The following is a 25,405-nucleotide window of genomic DNA, read 5'->3' as shown; positions in this document are numbered from 1 at the left end:
GATGTCTGATTTAGGCGTTGTCTGTTCTTACGCAGCCAAGCTGCAAATCTACTATTCGAATAATTTACAAATATAAACCTTCACGAATAATGCTTGTTCTCTGGAGGTTATACTGTATACTTCCAAGGTTCGCATATGCGCGATCAAAACATCCCCTCCATGTCGAGATCTAGGAACTCGGGGTTGCCAACGGCCATATCCGCTGCATTAAGCACGTCGTCAATAGCATCCATCCCGGTAGTATCCATGCCACTATCACCGACATTCAACCCCAAATCCTGACCCAGATCTTGAACACCACTGTCCATGCCAGCAGCGGCAGCGGCGGCAGCTTTATCAAGCATATCGCTGATATTGTCTGGGTTATCGTCACTGACTCCATGGCCGCTGACACCACCAGCCGTAGGTTCAAGATCCATACGATCCTGTCCATCAACACCACCGAGATGCATATTATGAATGATGTTGCTGACATCGATATTCGAGACCTGCGACGGAGGCGCTGCTAACACACTGACACGGCGCCAAAGCCTCACAACAATTTCTGCCCGTATGGGATCCTTCTCTGATATCTTGGGGACATTTTCGTGTTGCAGCGCCAACGCATCTCTGAGCGTGAGGATCGGGCAGCGAGGCAACGCCTCCTTGGTCGAATCGACAGGCTGGCAGCCATTCTGGTCAACGGCGAACGACTCGGCCATCGGCGCACAAACAATAGTCGCGGCGACATCAAGAGCCAGGTCAACGCTGCCTGTTTCGGCTTGTTGTTTCAGTTCGTCGAGCATGACGCCGAGCACTCGCGTGGATCCCAGAATCCGGATCCCGGCGAGGATTTGACGATGCGTGTAGGATTGTGGCTGCACGGCCATCTCGGAGTTGCTGCTCCAAAGGACGAGAGATTGAAGTGTGCTGCGAATACTTCCTGAGAGACCGCCAACTGGCTGTGCGGCCCAGTTGTCGATCTCGGAGCGATGTGAACTGCCCACGCGTCGGAAAGAGAGGTATGGTTCAAGGGCGTCAAGAATCGGTTTGATGTCTGATCTGGATTGGTGTCTGGTGCGGACATCTTTCAGCTGCTCTTCCAGAGGGCGGGCAGTTATGTTGAGAACTGTCTTGTGAATTGCTTGGGCCTCGCCGGAGATTGAGCTGGGCTTCACCAGGGAGAGGAGGGTTTTCAGAGGAATTGTCGGGTCAGTTTCAGATTCCCAGATGTGATTACCTAGCCAAGCAAGGGCTACCACTAGAGCTGGTAAGAGGAAGGGTTCCAAAAGATCTGGGACAGTTAGCAGATTGGCCCGACCGCGGGATAACTGGTTCTTTCTTACATTCGAAACCCCCTTTCACCGTTTCAAAATCTAGCTTCCCTGACTCACAGGCTCCAAGACTTTGATCAAACAGCGTCGCTACAAGTAGATAGAACTCCTGGGGACTGCAAGAGGACATAGTCTCCTCGTTGATACCTTCCGCAATGAACAGAGCTGTAATCCACGAGCCAAGGTCTTTGTTCTGCTTCTCGCTGAGACCGCTCAACTTCTGACTGCAGGTGCCTCGGTCGAACAGTTTCAACAAGAAAGAATTATTGCTTGAGATTCCGATATCAGAGGGGCTCAGTTCATAGCGATACCTGAACGCTAGAATTAGCAAAAGAATACTACCAAACTCGTCGTAAACGAGTTGGTTTTCGCCCTGCTCTTCATCCCAGTGCCAGTTGTCCAACAAGGTACAGAGAGGTTGCAGGACCTGTTTCGAGGTTCGGAAAAGCAGAATTACATCCAGTGCCTGTGGGCGCCGTGAAAGTGAGTTACATATACCCTTGAGGGTCACCGTTTCTTTTTGGTGGCAAAGATTATTCATGACCTGGTATCGTTAGCTGGATAGTTAGATAGCCAGCGGATAAAACAAACCTCGGTCACAGCGCGAACAATTGCACCCGCATTACCTTCCATCGACTCAATTTCACCAATCAATTGGTCGGCCTTTTCCAGGTTGTTGGTAATCTGGGGGACGAGGTCATCTTTTTGGTATGGACCGCCCACCGGCAAGGTTTGCATGGGGTTCTCTCCAAGGTATCGTTCAATGCTCGACTCTGGGATCAGTTTGTGAGCTGCACAAGCAAAAAGAAACTCCTGGCGAGCATCAGAGAGGACACTGCTGCCTTGCATGGAGAACATTTGCGAGAACGAGGGAACGCGTTAGGATCAAGTCTACTGAGGGCTTGAGTAATGCACATATCCATGGGGATTGGAACCATCGATGCCGTAGTCATAGCTGAGAACAGTGCAGGGAGCTTGTTCACTAGGAATGAGCGGAATAAAAACATCGTTCTCCCAGATTCATTTCGGTTGACGCCATTGGAGAGAACGTCGAAGGCAGCTGTGATCATCTCCGAAATGAGAACTTCTTGGTGGCCCTGTTCAAGTCAATATCGAGAGAAAGGAAAGGAATACAAGCCAGGGAATGTGACAGATTGAACCCACCTCATAGCGATTGGTAAGGAAATTGATCAGAATAGAGTCGTCGACTAAGGGACGTCCCACGAGCTATATTGATATCAGAATGCAAGTCTCCGCAGCCATCAAGTAGAAAAGCCATACCATAGAATTCAGGTACAGATAGAGCCCAGCTCTAGTGTTAATGATCGGACCATCAATCACGGAAGTCTCAAATTGGAGAGAATTCACATTCATGCCCTCGATTTCTGGATTATCCAGCTGCTTGGAAGCCTGTTGGCCATACAGATTGAACTCCTTCTGGAGAGTATCTAGCCGATGACGAAGATGAAATGATACATCGACACACATTGGAAGGTAAGATGTGATAGCCTGGCCGAGCTTGACTTTCAAGCCTACATACAACAGGATGGTTAGTAAAAATCGCTAGTGATTGAAGATAATGGGAAGGGGTCAAAAAAGATACTTGATGACATACCTTGATGAGCGCGATCGATCCAAGTGCTGGTGAGTGCGTCTATCCCTTTTGAAGTATTAAATAAGGCAGCAAGCAGAATGCCGACCGATTCGAAGAGTGAGACCGCATCGGGGTTATTCAACAAGCCACTCGACTGCTGCATTATGTCAAGGTTTCCATTATACCAGGATACAACAGCATCAATCCATTCGACAGTTGATGCAAAGAGATCTGCGGCTTCAGCAGGGGCCCTAGGGATTGCGCCTGTGGAGACGGCCATCATGACATCTTGAATGACCTTGATATCGATCATGAGAGTTGAAATCTGAGGTTTGGATTCCGAGTTTGCCCGAATAGATGAATGCTTTAAGAGGCTTGTCAATGCAGCGGATGGCTTGACTTGGCCGGCCTTGCAGAGGCCGTCAACATAAACAGGCAACAAGGGATCCCAGGTGACACTTGACGTGGCGCGGGCCCCAAGCAGTAGATCCAGCAGCTCATCTTCTTTGATGGGAGATCGATTTAGCATCAGCTTCGATAGATCCTTGAATTCATCGACATCTACTCGTTGCGACAAACACCGGTGGAGGAAAGTCCTCCACCGATCCGAAGATGCCCCATCCGGCAGCATTGTGAGGGCTTGCTGGGCATACCAGATAACCCAGCAATCTTAAAGTGATATATAGAGGAAGATCCTAGACAATCAACTCGACGAGCATTTTTGGCGCAGTGAATGAGATCGATCTCCAATTGGGCCGAGGAGGCGGCTGTCTGATTGACGGTCACGTGCTATGTTATCAACAATAGTCACGTGCATATAGGATGTCACGTGTCAAATTGGTGTATGAGAAAGAACAAGTCAAGATTCAAGTGATAATTCAAAAGTAGATTTTTCGTGATGATTTGAGGATCAGTATATTTGAAATTTAGACTTACCGGGAGGTACAGTTTGACTACATGTCTTGGTGGGCGAATTTACATGTTTTAATTGCAAAACATTTCAGTCGAAAGGGCGTGTTCAAGTATATCAAAGGCTTCTTTTTTGTGCTTTTGATTGGTCCGATGGGATTCTCCAGCAAGTAGTGCAAGGGACCCACCGGGAATATCGTTTGTACTTTAGTTTTATCAAAGTTTGATTTTATAGAACGAGGTTTGTACTACGATTAAATCACTACCTAGCTAGGTATGTGCGAGCGTAGAGGTAGAAAGCGAGAGCGACACTGCCTGTCAAAAAAGCTAAAGCTAACGATATTCAAGTCAAAGGATCTCAATATGTACTACCACTGGATCCATTTTCGTTCTCTTGGAAGAGCAGACTCTACGTTTTACTAGAGCGGAGTATTTGTAGTAATTCATTGAATTTCGTTATCATCATGACGATCCCAGCGAAACAAAAAGCATGCTTAAGAGGGAATATCATCAAATGCATCACAGAAAAGGGAAAATAAACCAGCGCCTCTATCCAAAACCCGCTGACGAAAAGTAAATTATAGACATGAAGAAAATGCATCGACCCCTTAAGAGGGAATCATCTTTTGCTTTTGTTGATTTTGATCACAAAAGACGGGCGACTGATTTACCACCAGTCACCGTGGTCCTTCATGGCCTCAGCAACCTTGGTGAAGCCAGCAATGTTGGAACCAGCGACCAGGGAAGGCAGGGAGCCCTCGGCGGGAGTGACGTACTCCTGGGCGGTAGCGAGACCGTTCTTGAAGCAGTCCTCCATGATGCCCTTCAGGCGAGAGTCAACCTCCTCGGAGGTCCAGTTGACGCGAGCAGAGTTCTGAGCCATCTCAAGACCAGAGACAGCGACACCACCGGCGTTGGCGGCCTTACCGGGAGCGTACCAGATGGCGGAGGCACCGGCGTTAGCCTCACGGTGAGCCTCGAAGACATCGATGGCGTCCTGGGTGGAACCCATGTTGGAACCCTCAGCGATGAACTTGCAGCCAGCGGCGATGAGAGCCTTGGCCTCGTCGCCGGAGACTTCGTTCTGGGTGGCGGAGGGGAGAGCGACGTCGATGCGGCCGGTGACGTTGGTCCAGGGGCGGGCACCGGGGATGTACTTGAACTTGGAAGCGAAGGCAGCGGTGGAGGCGAGCTCGGAGATCTGCTTGCGCTCAACCTTGATGGCGGCAATCTGGTTGATCTCCTCGACGGTGAAGGAACCCTCCTCAGAGTTGAGGACGAGAGCACCCTGGGAGTCGGAGAGCGAGATGACGGAGCCACCAAGCTCAATGACCTTCAGAGCGGCGTACTGAGCGACGTTACCGGATCCAGAGACGGCAACACGCTTGCCGGCGAAGGACTCCTTGCCACCGGAGGCGTACTTGATCATGTGGTCGACGTAGTAGACAACACCGTAACCAGTGGCCTCGGGGCGGATCAGAGAACCACCCCAGCTACCGCCCTTACCGGTGAGAACACCCTCCCACTGGTTGCGGATCTTCTTGTACTGGCCGAACATGAAGCCGACCTCACGTCCAGTGACACCAATATCACCAGCGGGAACGTCAGTGTCCTGACCGATGTGCTTGCAGAGCTCGGTCATGAAGGAGACACAGAAACGGCGGATCTCGTTGTCAGACTTGCCCTTGGGGTCGAAGTCAGAACCACCCTTACCACCACCCATGTTCAGGCCGGTGAGGGCATTCTTGAAGATCTGCTCGAAACCGAGGAACTTCAGGATCGACAGGTTGACGGAGGGGGTGGAAACGGAGACCACCCTTGTAAGGGCCAAGGGCGGAGTTGAACTGGACACGGAAACCGCGGTTGATCTGAACGTTGCCTTTGTCATCCTCCCAGACAACGCGGAATTGGATGACGCGCTCGGGGACGGAGACGACCTGCAGGGCCTTGCGGAATTCGGGCTTCTTCTGGAAGAGAGTGGAGTTCTCGAGAGTCGAGGCAAGCTCTGTTTGATATGATTAGCGGAGGTCCACTTGCCGAGCCGATAGGCTACTAGTAAGAGCTTCAAGTACTAGGAAGCCGTCGGGAAAAAGGATGGAGGGGTAGTAGGAATTGAGGATAGAGGGGTAGATATTAGGTGATAAAGAATGCTGCTTAACATTCCATGGGATCAAAAGACATACCCTTGTAGGCCTGCTCGAACTCGGGCTCGTGGGGAAGGTTCTGGGCGGTCATTTTGTAGATATCAGGTGGATAATATGTTTACTTTTTGGGTATTAATGCAATTAAAGAAGGAGAGAAGAGTAAACAGATGAGTGAGGAGAGAACGGAAGGTTACGGGGGAAGTAGAAGAAATATATACAGGAGCGGAGCGGAGGAGAGGGACCAGATGGGACCAGTGGAAGGGAACAAGAGCCGGAGTCGGACGGGCACGACGGGGAAACACTGAGCCAGCAAAATTCCGGAGTTGGCATGGGAAGATTTGCCATGCAGCGTTGCGCAGCGTTGCACAGCACCAGGGGAAAAGCGCACCAATGATTTCCGTGGGAAGAACGTCCGAAATTCGGGGCCCACCCGCCCGATTTATCTTATGTGTTAAGTCACAGATTGCTTATCTGTGGCAACCTTAGGAATACTGTACACTTAGGACCAGCCCTAGGGCATGGATTGCACATCTTACTCCGCTGCTATTGTAGCTAGTATCCTTTCTCGTTCCGTTCTATATTCGTGCCATGCCCTGCCCTCTCCTCCTCCTCCTCCTCCCACTTTCCACAGTGCCCTTCCATCGGATCGGTGCTCTCCGACGTAATCCTAAAGCGGTTAGTGTGAGGCGGAGAAATGCATGATGCAGAGAAGTGGTTCAATGAACATCAGACAGTCACTTCAAGGTGCAGTGTGCCTATGGTAAGTCAGAGCTTAATTTTTACTATGGAGTACATATTTAATAATGTCAATACTACATTACTTTTCTCTTCTTTTGGTTATCCCCAATGTAATCGACTGGATGGAAATGGACCTCCGCTCGGCAATACGGATCACGTGAGCACCGCAAACGGTGACCCGGCAGCCCTAATTGGCCATCTTAGAATGACTCCACCACCTTATCTGAGGTTGGGTTTTGATTTTTCAATCCGCTTGCTCACAGGAACTGCCCATAGGACCACCCTCCTTTATCATTCACCCCGCCTTCGGGTGCTGCAGGAATCGGCAGATTCTCTTATTCGATTCCATCGGCTCACCGGGCCCCATACTCGGCATTCCAAGTCATGGACAATCTCCAGCCTCCCGCTTTTAATCTCCGTCATCATTTTGGTTAGGAGGGGTAAATAGAGGGGTAGAGGGGTAAATGCAATTATTCTTGAGCTTTGGAATTCCATACAATTTTGAAGCTCTCTTCTATCTCCATATCAAGTATTTCCACTCTACAATTCGATCTTACTACAATTATACAATCTACTAGTATTGTGCCAAGGTTGCCTTGAATCGTAACCCCCCCGGCTAAACCTATAACTCATCACATATTTCATGGCGTGAGCCAAGATCTCTAGTACTACAGCCAGGGACGTCGCCCCGCCGGGGTTGGAAATTTAACCCTATTTGCCATCCCGATCGTCGGGTCTACCTTAGGTCCGTTTTTCTAAGCTTGGGGACACGTAGCTCTTTTGGAAAAAAAAAAGAAAGAAAGAAAGAAAGAAAGAAAGAGAGATTGCCCAGGCGCACGTTGTTGTACGGGCTGGTGACCAAATCATAATAATAATCAGCGGCACCGGCGCCCTGCATATCCCTGCCACTGTGTCCGGGGAGACTTTGCCTTCCTTCCGCGCTCCATTAGATAAGTATACTAATTGTAGCTACTGCGTCCTTCGCCACCATGATCATCCCCGCGTTGCAAATTACCGGCTGCATCATTGGCTGATGACCCCCCCTCTTGGAATTCTGTTCTGTTGATCAAGCAGATCCCAGAACCAAAATTTGGTCTCTTTCCTGTCTAGTGGCTGCGCTCGGCCATTCAAGCTCCCCGTTTTTAATTGTTTTAGCACTGGCGTATACGTAAATTTATTCCATCTTATCATTCAGCTACACTCAAGTCTGATTTCATCAATCCCCCCCCCCACGCTATCATCCCGCACCAGTTAATGCGTAGACGGCATCGGTGCACGTGCCTACACCCACACCGGCACCCCAGACAGGGTCGGGGTTATATCCGAAAAACGGAGACTCCATGGGGAGCTGCAGTCGCATTCTGCGACTAAATTTTAGGCTGAAACAATACAATAAAAATGCAGGAGGGGGGCATCTAGACAGTCCTTTTGCTGAGCAATTCACTGTCCTCCGATATGAATCCGACGCTAGTTAAGCTTTAAGCTCCTAACTTGAAGCAACTAGCTGCCTCCGGCTTTGCCTAGTCTCTTCGTAGCGCATGCTGCAGGAATACCTTATCAATCTCTGGAGTGCCACAATTTATGTTGTGATTTGTCAAGGTTTGAGTCCCAACTGGTCGTACATAGGTTACCCCGTGCTGTTTGTGTTCTTTGTATTTTTTGTGCATTGTATAATTTGTTTGACTCTGATATGTTGCACAAATACTCTATTGTACTTATTATTCTAGACTAGAATAGTACTAGCATAATTTGTTGTTGAAATAAGGTGCACTGGCATGCCTCGCGCATTTTACCCTGATATGAGATCTTGCTTGGGTCAACTTGATCAGCCGTCTCTAACTTTAAAATGATGGATAGAAGAGAAGCTCGTCGAGAGGCGCCGATGTGCATTGCTCGAGAAATGTATGAAAGGCTTAAACTTGTACATATTTCTAACAACTGAGAATTTCAGTATTCTTACTAACACGTCGGAGAGTGATGTGCGATGGTAGTACTACGAACGTTGTCCGAGTCGATGAGTAGATCACATCCATGAAAGTTAATAACATTCTTCAAGTTCCAATCCAACATGTGGTCGCATATATATATACGATGATTACTGCAATGATGAAATCTTTATTAAGCTATGTATAGAGCACCCCATCAAAATCCACCACAAACCCTGGAACCATCTCCACAAGAGCCAGGCTCCCTAGCGCCCGCAAGCTCCATGCACCCCGGATCGCAAATACCTCCACCAGAGAACAAGAATTGGATATACAAGCTCCAATTAGGATTAAGTCTATCTCACTCCCAGACTAGACAGATCGTTCTCGCATATTTACAGCATAATTCCTCCCACCCCACATACTAGTTACCACAGTGGCTGGTTCCTCTCCGCGGAACCCAAAAACGCCCGAGGCCATCGGCGGTCTCCGCCAACACAACCTCCCGCCCCCTCGAATAATAATAGGAATAATACCATTCGATCAGTTTCCCTATCTGAGGGGTTGTCCTTTTTCACCCGTTAGCGCCCGAGAAATATCACCTTGACGGATGGCACATTCCATTTTTCTCCTGTGATCTTCAAATGCATGTTTTTGCCGGCCGAGTCGGGCGATCACGAAACGATTGCCCTTTCGCGGAGAAAGCTATGCTGTACAACTGCTCTGCTGCCTATTACCTGGCGGTGGCGACTCCAAAATGTTGACTGCGACTCCCGACCGTGCGATCGAGGTACATAATTATGCGAGGTCATCATAGTAAAGGATTGGGAAGATCGATGCGGAGTCGGCGGCTGTGTTGGCAGATTATGGTTCTGCAGCTGGAGGTGATAGATTACATTTTGAAGATCTCGTTCGCTTCTGTGCACACTCGGTGCGAATTTGCGATCGCTCGGTCATTGAGCTGAATACGGCATGCAGGATGTATTCCTGCTTCTGGCGACAGACATGGATTGGAGCGGTAACTTGAAGGTGAGCGTCCTGCGGCTGGAAGTGAGGCGCGAAACACCTAGGCAGGTAGTACGATACTATTGATTGTGGGTTTGCATACGGAGTACCTAGGTATAGTTTGTTTAACGATTGGTCAGATGGCAGTCATTATAAAATTTCTAGAAAGCAATATAAAAAGCAATTTTGCTGCAACTACATATGATCTAAATTAGTTAATATGGTGAACTAAGCGCATCTATAGAGTTTTCGAATTTTATTACAAGGGTACGACTTCTTACACTGGCAGAGGGTTTGAATCGTCAGATCCTGAGTCAGTATGGACTTCCCTGTCCTCTCAAGCCTCGAAGTACCGTGACCCGAGTACACTCAGCACGGTGCGACCGGTGGTGTTTGAAATATAGTCCCAAGCTCATCCATGGAAAATACTATGTCTTACTAGGTACTCCGTAGTGACGCGGCGATACTCCGAGTTTGAATACCTACTCCGAGTCTGTACTGGTACTGGTAATCTAATATGGATAGAGTGACATCGGACTCGGAGCATGATCAAGTATAGTTAGTCGCAATATACTCCTCCTCCGTAGTATAACCATGGACCAGAGAATTCCGTGCTTTACAAGCTATCACCACTAGTTGGTGCTTAGCGTCAGAACAGACCCATCAGATGCCAGCACTGAGCGACAAAATGCGAACATTGGGCCTCAAAACCCCATATGCCCAATTTCTACCCAATGGCACTAGAAGTGCCACCTCGTGGAGGCTATTATCGTGACTCGTAGCCTAAATAGGCATAAGCCCAGACCCCCAGCGTCAAAGGATCTGCCTCGCGCTCCACGGTAGTCATCCTGCATATCCTGGAACGCGGCCCGCAGAATCTGTGCAGAGCGTATCGCCTGGTGAACTCTGATTTACAATGATCTGGGAATATCGTCCCTTTGTTCGCGTTGGATTTTTAGTCTGGATAGTAAACAATCGAGTCATATTGGGGGCAAATTATTGACCGGGGTAGGCTAGGTCAGGTTATTATGACGGAGATGTCGGAACATTGACAGGGAGTGAGAATCGAGAATGGCTTGGACCCCGATCGCAGACTCCATACCTGTCATGTGGGAATCGAGTGGGCCTCGACACCTCTGCATGTGGCAAATTGAAGGGGAGCCAGGAGTCAGGCACAGCAGGGTTCTTGGATTCAGGTTGAACAAGGGGAATCCGCAAGAGTGAATGCCCCCCTAAGCAACTCAATTGCTGAACAAAAGAGATGTGAAAAAAAAGGAATCAGAGTATGCAGTCCGGAGCAGTTCGGCGGTACTGCCATTGTTCAACATTGTGTCCGTGCTAAACAAGAACCAGCTAGCTACCCAAACTCCTGGGTCTGAGCACTTGGATTTCGTGCAGCTGGACCCGCCGCATCGCGACTCCAGAAAAGGGGAACCCCCCCCCATATTCCCACGTCCCCATTCCTCTTCATACCATACCTAGTCGGCCGAGGCTTTCAAACCGACTCGTAATATGGAGTAAGTGTGGAACGAATCCTGGTGATCAGCTCATTCACTTGCTCGTCTGGGTACTCGTGCGATTGGGGACGGAGTTACGCTCCACTAAGGGGGCAAAATGAGGGAAACACTACTCCGTAGGCACTGCTTAATGCGTGGTCCCTGCTGTCGCGCCTCACTCACTCCGCGAGATCCCCGATCATAGCTAGTGACGCCATCCCAAGCGCCTCGGCCTGATTGCTTCCAAATTCGGCGGTGCTGAGTGGTTCAATGGTGGCGATCTTGCAGGGTGAGAATGCGGCTGGTCGTGAGCGCCTCTTCCTTGCACCACCCTGTTCAGGAGGGCCCCTAGTCAAAGTAGTGTGCGGTATGGAGTCGAAGTACGGAATAATAGTGTCATAAATCCTTTCGTTTACCCGAAAAGAGACCCTCGGGTCTTGTTGGTGTAGCGCCACGGGCGATCGCGAGCCAAGCTATCGGCTCTTTTGGCGCCGTCAGGAGCTATTCCGGCATTGCCTCACTGAGTCCAGGGACTTTGTGCTTCGCTCGCTAAACGGAGACGGTAGTACTCGGCGTTATGGATTTTCTTCGAGGGTCAAGGAAGTCGTTATTGTAGACGTCTCCAGCCACCAAGCACGACGATATTGATGTGCAGAAGATGGGCATATGCTCATACCTTATGGCGTATGAAGCGGGGAGGTTGTAATCTGACCAGTCGCAATCTATGCGCCCGGGACTGCTTATACTACGTACCGACAGGTGTCCTCGTGGACGAATTGATTCCAATCATGACTAGGCACCTTGCAGCAGGTGAGCTAGTTTCGGATTTGATTGGGTAGGAAGGCAGACCAGCCCCTTTTCAGGCGTGATTCAGCGAGGGAGGCGTGTTCAAGAATAGGGAATTTTAGAAAAGAAAAAGGGAAAATAAATAAAAAAAAATGGAGACGCCTAATCGAAGCGGCATACGAGTGTCGGAAAGGAGAGTAAGAAAAAAAAGGAGTAGTGGATAGGACGATAATTAGAATCGGCGCCGTCTCGAATTCACGGGCCAATGGTGTAGAAGAATGGACAATTAGATATCTCGAATATATGCAAAGTGACAGAAGGATGCAGCCTTAGGTACTACGTGCGAGACCCCGGTATTCAAGTGTTAGTGTCAGGAACTGCCGTGGAATTGAACCTTGGTACCGAGTAGTACTCGCACACACACATATAGATATTTGAATGTACCTAGGTATATTACTTGTACTCACTGCAACTATCTGCAGCATAGGGCACAGAAGAGAGATTTGCGCTGGGATTTTCCCGTGACATAGCCCTAAATGAGCCTGAGCACGCATGACATCGCATCTCATCCTACCAAAGCTTACTTGGCTGTCTAATCCGAACGCCACTGAACGGACACAATACTGTACTGGGTTGTCTAGATCGATCCTGTATCCACATCCGAGCCGTGGACAGCAAGATCTAAGGGACGATGGACCTCATTCCAGTGATTGGCCTAACCGGATAGACCCGTTCTGATGGATCCGATTGAAACCAAAAATACTCCGTATACATCGAACCCACTCTCCGCACGATTTCTCTCTCTCTCTCCCTCTTTTTTCTATGAACGTTCCAGAATAAAAATTCTATTTCTATTCGCTCTTGAATTCATAATTCTTTTCCCTGGTTCCTCCTCTCCCTCACTTCTATTCCCTTTCCGGCATTCTCTTGTGCCTTTTTACACCATGTATGTTTACGCTTCTTCATTTGCCTGACAAGTTCCCCTCAATGGGTTCCTGATTACCCACACCATCACCATCCCATCCCATCTATTCCCCTTGCCGAGGTACATGAAGTTACCTGCCTCGGTGCTTCTTGCCTGATGTCAATCGACAAGCCCCAATCTGGTCGAGGACTCGGAGCGTTCAGAGATCTATTCCGCTCTGCTCCCCCGCCCGCCCCTACTACCCCTGCCTCCCGTCGCCGCGTGTCCGTCCTGGTCCGTCGAGGTAGGGATCTTTTCTCGAACAAGTAACATTCCCCAAATCCCCGTCATTGTTTTACCCATTCCTTCATTTGCGTGGGATCGTGTGTGGACGGCCGGGGGCGGAGGCGAAATCTAACCCCGCCGAGATTCCCAACGAGGCGCAGCCTTTCTCATCTTCATCTTTCTCAATCGACGGAACCAAGAAGCATCACAGGAACTCAAAAAAAGGAGAGATCCACGAGGCTAAGACTAGTACCGCAACAGCAGACATCCTGTAGACCCTCCCAACAATCCATCACCTTCCCGCATGAACTCTCAACCGCATTTCGACCCGGCCACGATGATCGGGCTAGCCGGTGCCTCACCCGGTATAACAGAGGACAATTTCGACATCTTCGAATGGTATCCGCGCTACCAGAGCTGCCAACGCTACTTCCTAGATCATGCTCAGCACAGCGTGCCCGTCCAGGCTTTATCTACCTTCTTGAACATTCGTCTGCCCCTCCAGCGACAGCCCAACCCGGTCCCCAATTCGAATCCAATCCCCGCCTCATCATCATCTTCAGCTGGTGCCACATCTCCCGGCCCACCGGCAGTCTCATTGATTCCTTATATACGCCGCCTGGTCGCGACTGGTATGGATTTCCCAGGTGTCTTGCACGGATTCTTCGGCGACGACTGGGGCAGCGGCATCGGCCCGTTACATGAGCAAGAGCGTCGCAATTATCTCTTCGCTGCAAAGAGCGGCGGTTGGGCTTCCGTCAAAAAAGACTACGACATGTCACCGCTAGAGACGATTCCATTCCTGCGCCCGCTGCAAGGACCCCTCGATACGGAGATCGAAGCCGCCGAACGCAGCTGGAGTGAATGGCTTGCAATGGAGGACTGGATGGTTGGACCGCGTGCTCCAGATATCCTGCAAGATTCATCCTCTCAGAACACACGACCACGAAGTGCGCGCGGCTAAACTTCGGTCTTACTTCCTCCACTTCATCCATCACATATTTCACTTCTACCACATGTGTTTTCAATCCTTCTTTTCCGGGGCATCAAGCATATTGGGTCGGCTACGTGGTTTCCATTGAGTTCTCCGAACCATCTGGTCTTGTCTAGCGATCATGTCTCTTTTATCGTTTTTGTTTGCAGCGTCTTGGGATACAGCATTACCCCGGATTACTCTCATATTGGATGGGAAGGCAACCCCCCTCTCTCTCCCTAGTCATATATTTAGGGGAGCTTAATTGCAGCCAATCATCAAGCCTTTCAAAAATAGACGCCGATGCATTATTACGCATCTATATATTTTAAATTAATTCAAAATAAATGAACAGAGCCACTAAACGCAAGTCCTAGAGACAATTTACTCAGTATCTAGTCTTGTTTTGGGGCTGGACCCTATGGTGAAATCCCGAAACCAAAAATACGAGTTGTAAACTCGTCTCCACACCGCCGGATAATGATGCCAGGGGAGAAAAAAAAATTGCACAAGAAGATCCTCCCTTGAAGAAGGAGAAAAAGTCGATATATCCGAACGTCATTTCGGCCGGCAAGGTGGAATATCGGGGGGGCCAGAGTGGATGCTGCGAGGAGAGGAAATCGGGGGGTATGAAGATCATTTCCGCTGCCAGCAAACGGACTGTGCCTGACCGCGGTTCCCTAACGAATCTCCTTGTCAAGGGGGAGCGTTGAGGGAATCCACCTGGACCACAGAAATCGCAAAGGGGGTCTGAAAGAGGGGGGTAAATCGTTGAACCACCATTGAGTTTTTTTCTCTTTCTTTCTTTCTTTACACCCAACCCCACTAGTTTGCGACTTGCCGCGGTGGACTCCCCAGATCCAATCGGCGCTGAGGCCATGGCTTGTTCCTTGGAATCCATGGATGACAACGGGGCTACAAGAGTTCGGTCCTTATTTGTGCCATTTTTTTTCACTCTCTTTCTAAGCGCGCACATTTCCGATTGACAGAGAAGAGGGGAAAAGGGAAGGGTACTTACTGGTGGGTAGCGTCTCGATATCCGGATTTAGGTGGGTGCAGCCAGACGTGGAGTAGTTCCCAGCCTATTATTCCACGGTTGTTCTCTCATGGTATAACTGCTGTATAAACATCTACTACTCCGTAGGAAGTATAGCAGAGACCCGCCCTGAAAAAAGGAATCGGAGATTACTTTGACACTGTAGCACGTGCGTAAATGCAATCCTGCAAGAACCCAAAATTTAGGGACGAAGAAAGAGCAAGGCCTATCGAAAGCTGACGCTAAACTTGTCGATGCCCGGATCCTCACGCCGACAGCCAATAAGGGCTTTGACCATGTACTCCGCAGGGGGAATTCGCGCTGTGCGGGCGCAAACTTTGGTCCTTTCCACCCATGACAACCTTGGAAGTTGGGGCGGGTGTCTGTGCCGTCTTTGACCACACACTGTTCACCTGTTCTTAATTCTTTGGCAGAGTCAAGGAGGCAGTTTGTGGCGTTGCTGAGAAGGGGGCCTAGCTCGCCCTTAGTCTCTGCCGCTAACGGTCACTGCGGAGTTTCTCCCCTGAGCCCCAATGCCCATTGGTGTCTAGGCTTCAAAAATTCTCCGAGATCATCCTTGGCTAGGTTTACGACCTTGATTCGCTGATCTTTGGCTGCCTTTCACACTTCAAGATCGACCGTCAACCCCTGTCCATCATGATCGCCCCTCCAAACTGTGCACGGCATATATCCGCTTCTTCTCGTATTCGGTCTCGATCGGGGGATCGGAGTCAATTGTTGGAAAACTATATGATATGTGGAAAGTATATCTAGTTGGCAGTCAGAATTACGTATAAAGCAGGCGCTTGACGTGGGGGTCCAAAGAGCACCATTATCATTCGAAACGAAATCGCGGATCATGTACCATAGTTCGGAACAGTTCGAAACCTGTGATAATGTACATCGGTGGACTCGGCCACGAGTGTGTCCAAGCTGTCGGGATCGGGATTTGGGGAGCGCTTCACACGGACGGGAAACCCTGACTAAATTAGTGTTCTTGAATCTTGATTTTGCATTCTTGATTTGCTTCTAAGGTTAGCACTAGGATAGTAGTAGTACTACTACACTTTGGTAAGCGTACTGCCTAATGTACCTCGGTCGACCCCAGCGAGGGTACGTACTATGCCTACTTAGAGGGATCCCGACTCATGTCCTCCACAGATCGACCCCTTTTCAGCGGTACGCCGGTATCTGCCAGATATCGCCGGGCATCTTTTCCGGAAATGATCCGTAGCTGTGGAGCCGAGCTCCCTCTTGGAACGGCGATTAAAAAAAAACAGTAAAGTCTGGCTCGGCTCCATTGTGTTCGTTAATCGTTCGTTCGCTCAAGGCCAGTCCAAGAACTGCGGACTTGGCTCGGTAAACGAGCAGAGCCCTAAGTGGAGTGTTTATTTGGCTTGAATGAACTGTTTCGGGCGACGTGCTTCTGAAGACTCATCATTCGTGACGTTAGTGGGGGTTGTTTCAGAGTCTGATCTGTGACGAAGAGGGGTTCCATGGTTCTGGGGATAAAGGTCGGAATAACCCGAGTCATGATGTATGATCTCGTTACTAGCTGTTACTTGGTGCTTAGAAAGCCATGTTGTATCCCAAGGTTCTGATCCGGCATGGGTGTCACCGCGCTGAATTATGAGCCTCTATTCTCAATACGGAGCAATGCGATAAGAATCTAACCCTCGCTAGAATTCCCAGAAACGGTAATTCATTCCGAGCGAACAAGTGTTTGACTAGTTATCCTGCTATTTGAAAGATCATCTTGGCGTACTGGTTTGAAAACTGTGTTGGAAGATGATGAATGGAAGCTCTGAAAGCGCATGGGTATTTCAAAGGTTCTCATCCTCACTGCCACGCCGAATACCAAAGCGCTGTTTGAGTTTACTCCTGACCAGTTATCGCCAACTTCCGTCGAGTGCCGGGGAGCTTTGAGCTCTTGTAAAAGACCAGGGAGATCCCAACAAGACTCATGACCAGCATGCTGACAGATTTGAAACGGGGACCCCGTCAATTGCCACGAAGCGCTGTGTGATAGGCGACGTGACTGTCTATTGCCTGCACCACCGTGCTTCATTGAGAGGTTGTCTATGCTTCGCATCGATGCTGCAAGAAAATCGTAACCAGACGGCAAAGTATTGCATTTTGCTGATACATCGCGTGCTCGCTTACCGACAATTGCATCGCCTAAACCGGAACAGAAAAGGCAGTTGACTTCATCCAGCAGGGATGACCAAGCCAGCCCGTCTTTTTCGAGCTTTCGTCTTTTGAGCTCAGACCTTGGAGAGTCCATTACAATGTCCATGAACTCATACCCGTAGATCTCTGAACGTCGTGGCTTTTGCAAAGATGCCTTGGATAGATTGATAGAGAAACCCATGATGAGCTCCCGAACTGTTAAGGAATCTCCACCCGATTCCTCAAGTAATACCCCCCCCTTCTCTCCAAGAATATCCAGCGAGGTAGTACCGTCATCCTCAGTTGTTATTGCCAAAGGTTGATACTCGGCTCGAGAGCTTTGCTCAATACCGTCCGCGTAGACCAGGAGCATATGATGTAGCACAGAGATCAGTTGAACTAACCATGCTCTCTTGGTTCCCACATCATACACCACAATTTGCTCCATAGCACTGCTTTTCAAACACTTGAGATAGTTCCGAGAAGGACTGAATTTGACAGTATTGACCGAGCGATCAAACGAAAGCCCAACTTGCCCTCCTATCTGTAGCGGAGTAGCGGATTGAGCTAGTGCCTGAAGATTCGCGCCTTTCCAGTTCCACGTAACAGGTTTCACCTTTGCGTCAGACCAAGAAACCTGGCGCTCCAGTCGATCAGTACCCAATAATATGTCTGCTCTGGAGCACCAGCCCAGGAGTGCCTTTTTGGATTGTAAATAGTCAAGACTTGTGGTTTGCAACCACTTTTGCTGCGTTGCTTTGAGCTCTGATACGTTGAGCTGATAATCATGGGTTGCGGTCTCCAGATGCCAAAGGATTGTCCCATCTTCAGTTTCCCGGACCGGGATGAGAGCCGTAGAGTAGCCCAAAAGAACAATGCCAGATTCGACAAGAACAGGATATTCGACTGCCGACAGTTGTAGCATCGCTATGAAATCTAGCTCTAGGCCTTGACACGGTTTGTGATATTCAACACCTGGCTCCGTGATGACTATCGCTTCCTCGAAAAGATATTTCCAGCACAAATTTTCCCCGGGAGACGTGGGAAGCTCCTGCAGCGAGTCGAGGAAGAAGAATTCGGCTGTGGGCTGATAATCCAGATTCGAGACACATATCTCACCAGGCGCAGGTTTTCTAACGGCACAGCAGATAAACTTGAAAATGGTAAACATGACCGAATCGGGATCCCTGGCCTCCAGGGTTATACCCCTGTCGGTAACAAGCAACATGATGTCTCCATCGACTAGGTAAAAGAAACGAGTCAGCCATAACCAAAATAACTAGAGAAGGAGAGGACCAACAATAAATATCCTCACCACTGGAGAGGGCCCTCACAAGCCCCCCCAGAATGTGTTCTCCAGCAGGGCCAAACGTGCGGGATAGAAAATTATGGATTGTTGTGAACTCCATTGTGACCTCCTTCCTGATCAACACACCCAATTCAAACAGCCAAGAATCCAGATCAGAGCGACCCTTCGCGAGTGCTGGAAGCTCGCAGACAATGCTCGACATGACTCTATCGGGCGGAGAAAATCCGTGATTGGCCCGTTCTTCAAAGCTGATGAATCGTGGCACAAGAGTCTCCATAAGGCGTGGCACTTCAAATGCCAGTTCACGTATCAATGTCAATGCCAGGGGCTTTACTATGGCACCAGCATGCAACATAAGTGCGATGGAACCGGGATATTCAAAGTAAAGAGCGGCGGAGAAGGCATCGGGAAAACTGCCACAAGGAAGCTCGGAATTAGGATCAGCCCCTGCACGAAGCAGGAGGGCAACTATATCCTCACCACCTTCATGCCAGCATGCAGCAGCCAGAGGACTGCCAAAACGACCCGCAATCGACGATAGATTGGGATCGGCACCAGCATCGAGTAAGAGACGGACTGCGTTTGTCTGGCCATTATACGCCGCAACACCAAGAGCACTTGTGTGCCCTTTATGCTCGATATCTTCGTTGAGGTCTTCCCCGGAATCAATCACGATCTCCAGTACTTCCAAATCTCCGTTCTCACAAGCTTGAGCTAGGATTCTTTTGTTGCTCCAATGGCGAGCTAAATTGACGGATGGAGGGTTTCCAGTACTGAGTAGAAGGCGTAATACCCCCATATGTCTCTCAGAAATAGCGGTATCCACGAAACTATCGTACTCCTTGACTGATAGATCTAGACGGGCATTGACCTTTGTTTTGAGAAGAAGTTCGACAGCCTTCTCCTGCCCATGAGAAACATCTGCTTGTAGGGTGCTATTGAAATTTTGAGCTAAAGGCCTGGGGGGGCTTATCATGTTCAACCCTTTCCAGAAGAGGGATTATCGAATTTTGTCGACGAGAAATAACGTCGTCAAGTATGTTCATGTGCTTTCCGACCGGGAACTCGATATTGAGGCTTGCACCGGCATCAAGCAAAAGCGTTATCAAGCCGAAATGTTCCCAAAAGCACGCTGCGGCTAAGGGACTCCCATATCTCCCATGAGAGATCTGCATATTCAAATCGGCGCCCGCATCAAGGAGAAGCTGGACGATCTCTCTATTCCCAGAAAAACAAGCTGCAACAAGAGCACTGCCATAGCTTCCGCCCTTATTCAAGTGATTCACGTCGGCGCCTGCATTTAGCAGAAGTTTCACGAACTGCAAAGATGAAGAAGCTGCTGTCGTGAGCGGTGTACCTCCGCTCAAACGACCCTCTTGATTGATATTGTTACACTCAAGTATCAGTACCTTTGCCGTTTTCATATCACGATCGAGAATTGCCTCGCAAAGCTTTTTTTCATGAGTATGTATCAATTCCAGGATCTAGAGAGTACCTGAAGGCTTACCTGATCGATCGAGGCTCTAGTATCAGAATACCCGTGTTTCGAAGTTCCGGGGTCTGTAGTTATGGCACCGTGTTTTTGTGACTTGACTGGAACTTTATAGCCTAGATGATCACTAGATTCAACAGCCGACCCTTCATCTGAGGATTCGCCAGGATAAGCTGGAGTGTCTGTCGCTTCCTCTTCATCTTGGATGTATCTTAGTGTCCGAGGGCCAGAGAAACTTTGATGTCGCTTTCTCTCGATACTTTCATCGAAGGAAGGATCCTTGGAATCGCGAGACATAGCAGTTGAGATCTTAGTATAACCCAAAAATTGTTGCCCTGCTTGTTGTTTAACAGTCATGCGCGGGGTAGGCTGGGGTTGAGTTGGCACCAACCCTGACAAAAGTGGTTAGCGGATTCAGATGTAGGCCCAATGGTGTTTACCTGCCAGTATGTCATGGCATTGCGCAGAGATTCCGAATACCATAGATTCAAAAATATGCTGTACAGAAAAACCGATGCACCAGATTAAGCAACAGAGGAGCACATGGGTAGGGACTACATATTTTAGACGACTTTCTTAAGATAGAGAGTGTTGTATGGACAAAATAAGTTCATTAAGACAGGATTTACAGTATCTTGGAAGGTACCGAAAATCAAACCAACACCGGCGCTAAATGCGAAGTAAGATCTCATTAGCTATCCGTAGTGTACCCATGAGGGCGGAGGGCGCCGTTTTCCAAAACAAAAGCCAGAAAAGGCGAAAAAAGGGTAATATGGGTATCTTTCATCAAGGCATATCAAAATAACTCAAAAAATTAATACTCGGAAAGAGCTTGAGAGTAATGGGAAAGTAGGTGGCAGAAGAAAAATATTTCAAGAATTTCGTCTCGGAGTTGATGTTCGGTGCTGCACGGCCCCGTCCTGTGGCTCGTCCGGTTTCATCTGCGAGGAAAAACTCGACTTTGAATCATGAAAACCGGTCATAGCAGGGGCTTGATGTATTTCGCCCGGGAAAGGGAGATCGGGCAGATCATCGGGGTCGGAAACTAGACTGCGTCGCCTGGAGAGAACACCACCAAAGGATGGATTCTGTTTCTCTCGATGCATAGTTGTTGGTGCGCGGCTGCGACGTCGGTGGTGACGGCGCAGGTACTCATTCGGCACGGGGTCGACTTGTTTCTTAACGGCTGGGACGAGGTTGAGGTAAATAGGGAAGATGGCACCGGCAGCAAAAAGAGCAACAATCACGCAGAAGGAGTATTGTGCGCCGTGGGACAGATATGCAGCATATTCTGCGAAAGGGAAGAATGTTCCGCCGCCAATAGCCATTGTTAAGAAAACAGCGGCTGTTTTTGTATGTTGGGCCGTGCCGCGGAGGGAGATGGCAAAAATGATGCTGAAAGCGCCACTTTCAAAGAGATACAGCAGCATGGCCATTCCTATGGCCGTGTCTCCAGTTGTATTCATACATAGCACGGCACAAACGATCATACCAATATAGGAGACCATGAGAATCCAGCGAGGTTTGAGGAACCATTGAGCAAATGCGGCGAAGAAGCGACCGATGGCGAAGATACTGTGGCCAATTGTGAGTAACTCAAATGCCCCTAGACCCGAGCCGTGCTGTGAAGCATCGGTGAAGCGTTCTAGACTGGTTGCGAGCACTTCTTGACCAGCCACGTAAAAGAATTGAGACCAGATACCTAGTCCGAGAGTCAACCATACGACTGGAACTCCGACAACCTTGGTCATGTTGTCTTCTCGACGGCGGTTGGCTAGCTCTTCAAGGTCTTCGTCGGAAGCCTCGGGGATTGGAAGGTAATAAAATGCCACCGCAAGCAAGACATCAAACAGGGCAATGCCAAGGTAGGCCCATTGAACGTCGACGAGAGAGGCGACGTCATTCACGCCCTTGAAAAGAACCTTCTTGGCCAGAAGTGGGGATACGACACTTCCGACGGCCTGGACTCCCTGTGAGATATTGAGTCGGATCTCAGAGTTTTCGAGTGGACCGCAGAGAGCTATGAATGGATTGCCTGCTGTTTCCAGCACAGCCAGACCGAACCCCACGATAAAGTTTGAGACTGTGAAGGCGGCAGTGGATGTGAGAACTGCAGATGGCCAGAATATCAGAGTTCCACAAGCATAGATGCAAAGCCCGGTAATAAACGTGGCCTTGAAGCCCCAGATCTTCAAAACTGGCCCGCCAACCAAGAGTGGGCCGGTAACATAGCCTCCAAAGTAAGCTCCATGAAGACCAAGCGAATGCCACGAATCCAGATGGACAATGGTCTGAAACTGGGAATTGAGAATGTCGAGAAAACCGTACGCGAAGCCCCATAGGAAGAAGAGAAGTGTGGTTAACGCAATTGGAGCAATGGACTCCTTATTGTTCAACTTGAGCATGCTCTCTGGGTTCTTCATATTGACGAAATCGAAGAAAGTGATAGTTGGCGGGTAGGAGATGCTGGTATGGGTGTTGGCTTCAGTATCCTGGGGACCGGTACCTGGGTGACCAAGAAAGTCTAATAGTCCCATGGGCTCGTCAGAGTCTTTCTGATGGGTTGCATTGTGGCTCTTTGTCTGGGATGGCTTGCTAGAGTTGTTGCTATCAGCCGGAGATGTGGAAGGCGACGGTCCGCCGGAGCTTGGAACGGCAGCTGGCGGGGGCATAGCCACCGGGCTCTCCCCTGTCGCATAGTTGTTATTGGGGCTGGTATATGGATCATTGGTATCTCTGATCAATTTGGGGACAAGGCGAGCGACTAGAGGTTTGAGACTTGGAACGCAGCCACACATGATGGAGACATTGACTTCGACAGCTGACCACATAAAGGAAAGCGATGCATACCCTGAGAGGTCAAAGTCAGACGAAAGATAAAATAGGCGAGAGAGGAGAATCATGACTCACAGCTGAAATCCGAGCCCCCGGAGTTCTGAATGTGAATGGACGATAGGGCCGCTTGTCGCGAGGTCGCCGCTTGCTGAAGAAAAGCAATTCTGATCACATCGACCACCGCGACGAAGAAGCCGAAGCTGAACGTTATAACCAGAATCGCCTTTTGCTTGAATGGTAGACGCATTTGCGTCAACATTGGCATGGGTAGGAATAGGATAGCGAGGTCGGTGATGATGTTGACGGGAGATGAAGACAGGTAGAGTGTGACAATATCGGTGCAAGTGGCGCCTGGAGGGACCGAAGCTAATAGGGCAGCGGAGACTGGGCGACATTGAAAAACATTGATCATGGTCAATGCGAGACCGGCACCATTAACCACGGCGAGAGTGACATAATTGGCCCATCGAAACACCTTTTGGTTGCGAGTCAAGGTCAGGTAGAAGACGAGAATCGAAGTCTTGACAGCCATGAGGGCTGGATTCTGAAAGAATGTCAGCCTATGTCCGTGGATGACCGGAAAACAATTCTCCAACAACTCACATAAAGGACAGTGAACGCATAATTGGCTTTGCTGAGGGCGCTTTCGTTTTCTGGGAGAATTTCACTGGAGTGAAGACCGAGTCCGTTCTTTGTCGCGTAAAAAAGGGCGAAGCAGAAACCAAAGTCAATCACCTAAGGAGTTGTCAGCCCGGCTTCACGACTTGAACATATTTCGCGCCGCGTGAGAAAATTTCCACGCGGGCCAGTCCATCCAGCGCTACACACCCGCGGGAGGGAGGGTGCAGGACCACCAGCCCGGGCAAATTCAACATACCCATGCGAACAACATTAGATAGTCGTGTAACGCGATTCTTCCGACCACAAAGATGCGCGAGATGAAGCGCAAGGCGACGAAGATACTGGCAATCACGAAGAAAGTGATTGAAACCGCTAGGGTGGTGGGTTGGCGGGATTCCATCTTGACAGCCGGCGTGCCAGGGCAGCGCAACAGTCACAGGAGCCTTGCAAATTGCCGATCAATCAAGGATATTTCGGATAGGCAATTAAAGCATAGTGTCGGACAGGGGCGTAGGGACTCGAAGAGGAAGAGGGATGGCCATGATCCCCCGAAGGGATCCAGATGAATCCGGGGTAAAACCGGGGGAAACAGCAGTGATAGCGGAGATCGGGGGGTCCGAGGGAGACGAAACCGGGAGTCGGTGAGAGTAGGCGGAGATACAGAATATAGTAAAAAGGCGATGAGTTTGATGGGGCGTCAGGGTAAGGGCGAAGCTGGTGTGAAGTTGGAGAGAAGAAAAAAGGTGTGGGAAGTGGAGGTGAAGTTGCAAGTGGGAAAAGAAGATCCTCGTAATTTCCCGCGATCGGAAGGCGCGTGGGGAAAGAACGTTCGTGCCTTCCTCCACTACCATCCATTACTACTTAGGTAACTACATGGAATACTTACATTTACTCTGTACTATGTGATATCTACTTCACTTCTACATCTATCTACATCCACATCTACATTCAACCTCAACTTCAACTCCTACCATTGCAGTTGCTATTCGTGCCGCCACAGACAACCCTTGATTCCATCCCCAACGCTGGGAAACGATGCGCCACTCCACCCACAAACTTTGACAGCATTTCTACAACCGTGCACTCAGGGACGCCCCCTCCTGCTGAGCCCCATTCCATTAACTCTGATGTGTGATGTGCATTTCCCTCTTCTGCTAGGAACCGTCTACCATCTCCAGGAAGACCATGGTCTCTCACTTCTCTCGTCCAAACATATTCTCCGGCTGCCCGGTCTCACCGACTATCGAATTATGACTCGGCTGATCCTGTCGATCCTCGACCTTCCCAAGAGGGTTACTGCTTTTAATATGGACTATTGATTCTCCGGCAAAACAACACGAGCTCTTTCCTCTACTAGCGCTAGCGCTAGCGAGCAAACCGTTGAGTTATTCGGGTGTGGGCTGCATTCATTCAATGCCCACCCGATCCACTGACGTCATTCGGCCACCCTCCGAGGGAGTCTTCGCGGGATGTCTTTCCTTTCTACCGAGTACAGGCTTTTGGTACTCTGTAATCCATCCTCGTACTCGTAAATCTATACATGGATGGTCTTGCGCCTATCACGCGACAGATTCATTTGCGGTTCACCAAACTATACTTTTCGCAAATTAGCCGCGTTGCGAGATCGTCCCTGCACCTGTAGCTAGGAGCTTGGCATCTTCATTAGCGCCGTCAGCAATAGGGTTGGACCCTGTCGACGCGCTGATGGTCATCTGAGCCTCAATCTTATCGGGAACCCAGGGTAATCAAGGTCGATCGTCCTATCGGCGGAGAGTTGCAGCATCACTAGTTGACCATTGTGGGACGAAATCTCCGTAAATGGGACGTCCAGACGAACAATCGTCCTTGTACTCTGTACTCTGCATACTTCG

At 49.5% G+C, this 25,405-nt stretch overlaps 5 protein-coding genes across 5 annotated transcripts; 1 reads left to right on the top strand and 4 right to left on the bottom strand.

Annotated features, from left to right (window-relative positions):
- Positions 1-143: 143 nt before the first annotated feature.
- nut1 (putative RNA polymerase II mediator complex subunit Nut1) lies at positions 144-3,538 on the bottom strand (the record flags this gene model as incomplete). The annotated part of the gene is given in 7 exon segments (XM_057099264.1): positions 144-1,273; positions 1,326-1,857; positions 1,905-2,155; positions 2,170-2,410; positions 2,478-2,540; positions 2,595-2,845; positions 2,929-3,538. 7 exon segments carry the CDS (start codon positions 3,536-3,538, stop codon positions 144-146), a joined length of 3,078 nt encoding a protein of 1,025 aa, XP_056964400.1.
- A 945-nt stretch (positions 3,539-4,483) lies between these two features.
- N7533_002613 (Glutamate/phenylalanine/leucine/valine dehydrogenase) lies at positions 4,484-6,051 on the bottom strand (the record flags this gene model as incomplete). Its single annotated transcript, XM_057099263.1, is given in 3 exon segments — positions 4,484-5,587; positions 5,601-5,821; positions 6,000-6,051. The coding sequence occupies 3 exon segments, from the start codon at positions 6,049-6,051 to the stop codon at positions 4,484-4,486; spliced, it is 1,377 nt and encodes a 458-aa protein (XP_056964399.1).
- Positions 6,052-13,403: 7,352 nt separating this feature from the next.
- Positions 13,404-14,063, top strand: N7533_002612 (uncharacterized protein; the record flags this gene model as incomplete). Its single annotated transcript, XM_057099262.1, has 1 exon — positions 13,404-14,063. One exon carries the CDS (start codon positions 13,404-13,406, stop codon positions 14,061-14,063), a length of 660 nt encoding a protein of 219 aa, XP_056964398.1.
- Positions 14,064-16,810: 2,747 nt separating this feature from the next.
- Positions 16,811-20,435, bottom strand: N7533_002611 (ankyrin repeat domain-containing protein; the record flags this gene model as incomplete). Its single annotated transcript, XM_057099261.1, has 4 exons — positions 16,811-18,519; positions 18,593-19,490; positions 19,615-20,037; positions 20,094-20,435. The coding sequence occupies 4 exons, from the start codon at positions 20,433-20,435 to the stop codon at positions 16,811-16,813; spliced, it is 3,372 nt and encodes a 1,123-aa protein (XP_056964397.1).
- Positions 20,436-20,950: 515 nt separating this feature from the next.
- On the bottom strand, positions 20,951-23,934 carry N7533_002610 (putative MFS monosaccharide transporter; the record flags this gene model as incomplete). The annotated part of the gene is made up of 4 exons (XM_057099260.1): positions 20,951-22,929; positions 22,989-23,457; positions 23,517-23,648; positions 23,791-23,934. 4 exons carry the CDS (start codon positions 23,932-23,934, stop codon positions 20,951-20,953), a joined length of 2,724 nt encoding a protein of 907 aa, XP_056964396.1.
- Between the last annotated feature and the right edge of the window lie 1,471 nt (positions 23,935-25,405).

Source organism: Penicillium manginii, assembly GCF_028828005.1.
Source record: "Penicillium manginii strain IBT 31320 chromosome Unknown utg000002l:1.0-5564898.0:1.0-5567710.0, whole genome shotgun sequence".
In the NCBI taxonomy this organism is placed as follows: domain Eukaryota; kingdom Fungi; phylum Ascomycota; class Eurotiomycetes; order Eurotiales; family Aspergillaceae; genus Penicillium; species Penicillium manginii.
Note: the sequence above shows the minus strand (reverse complement) of the source record. Positions and strands in the feature narration are given on the sequence as shown.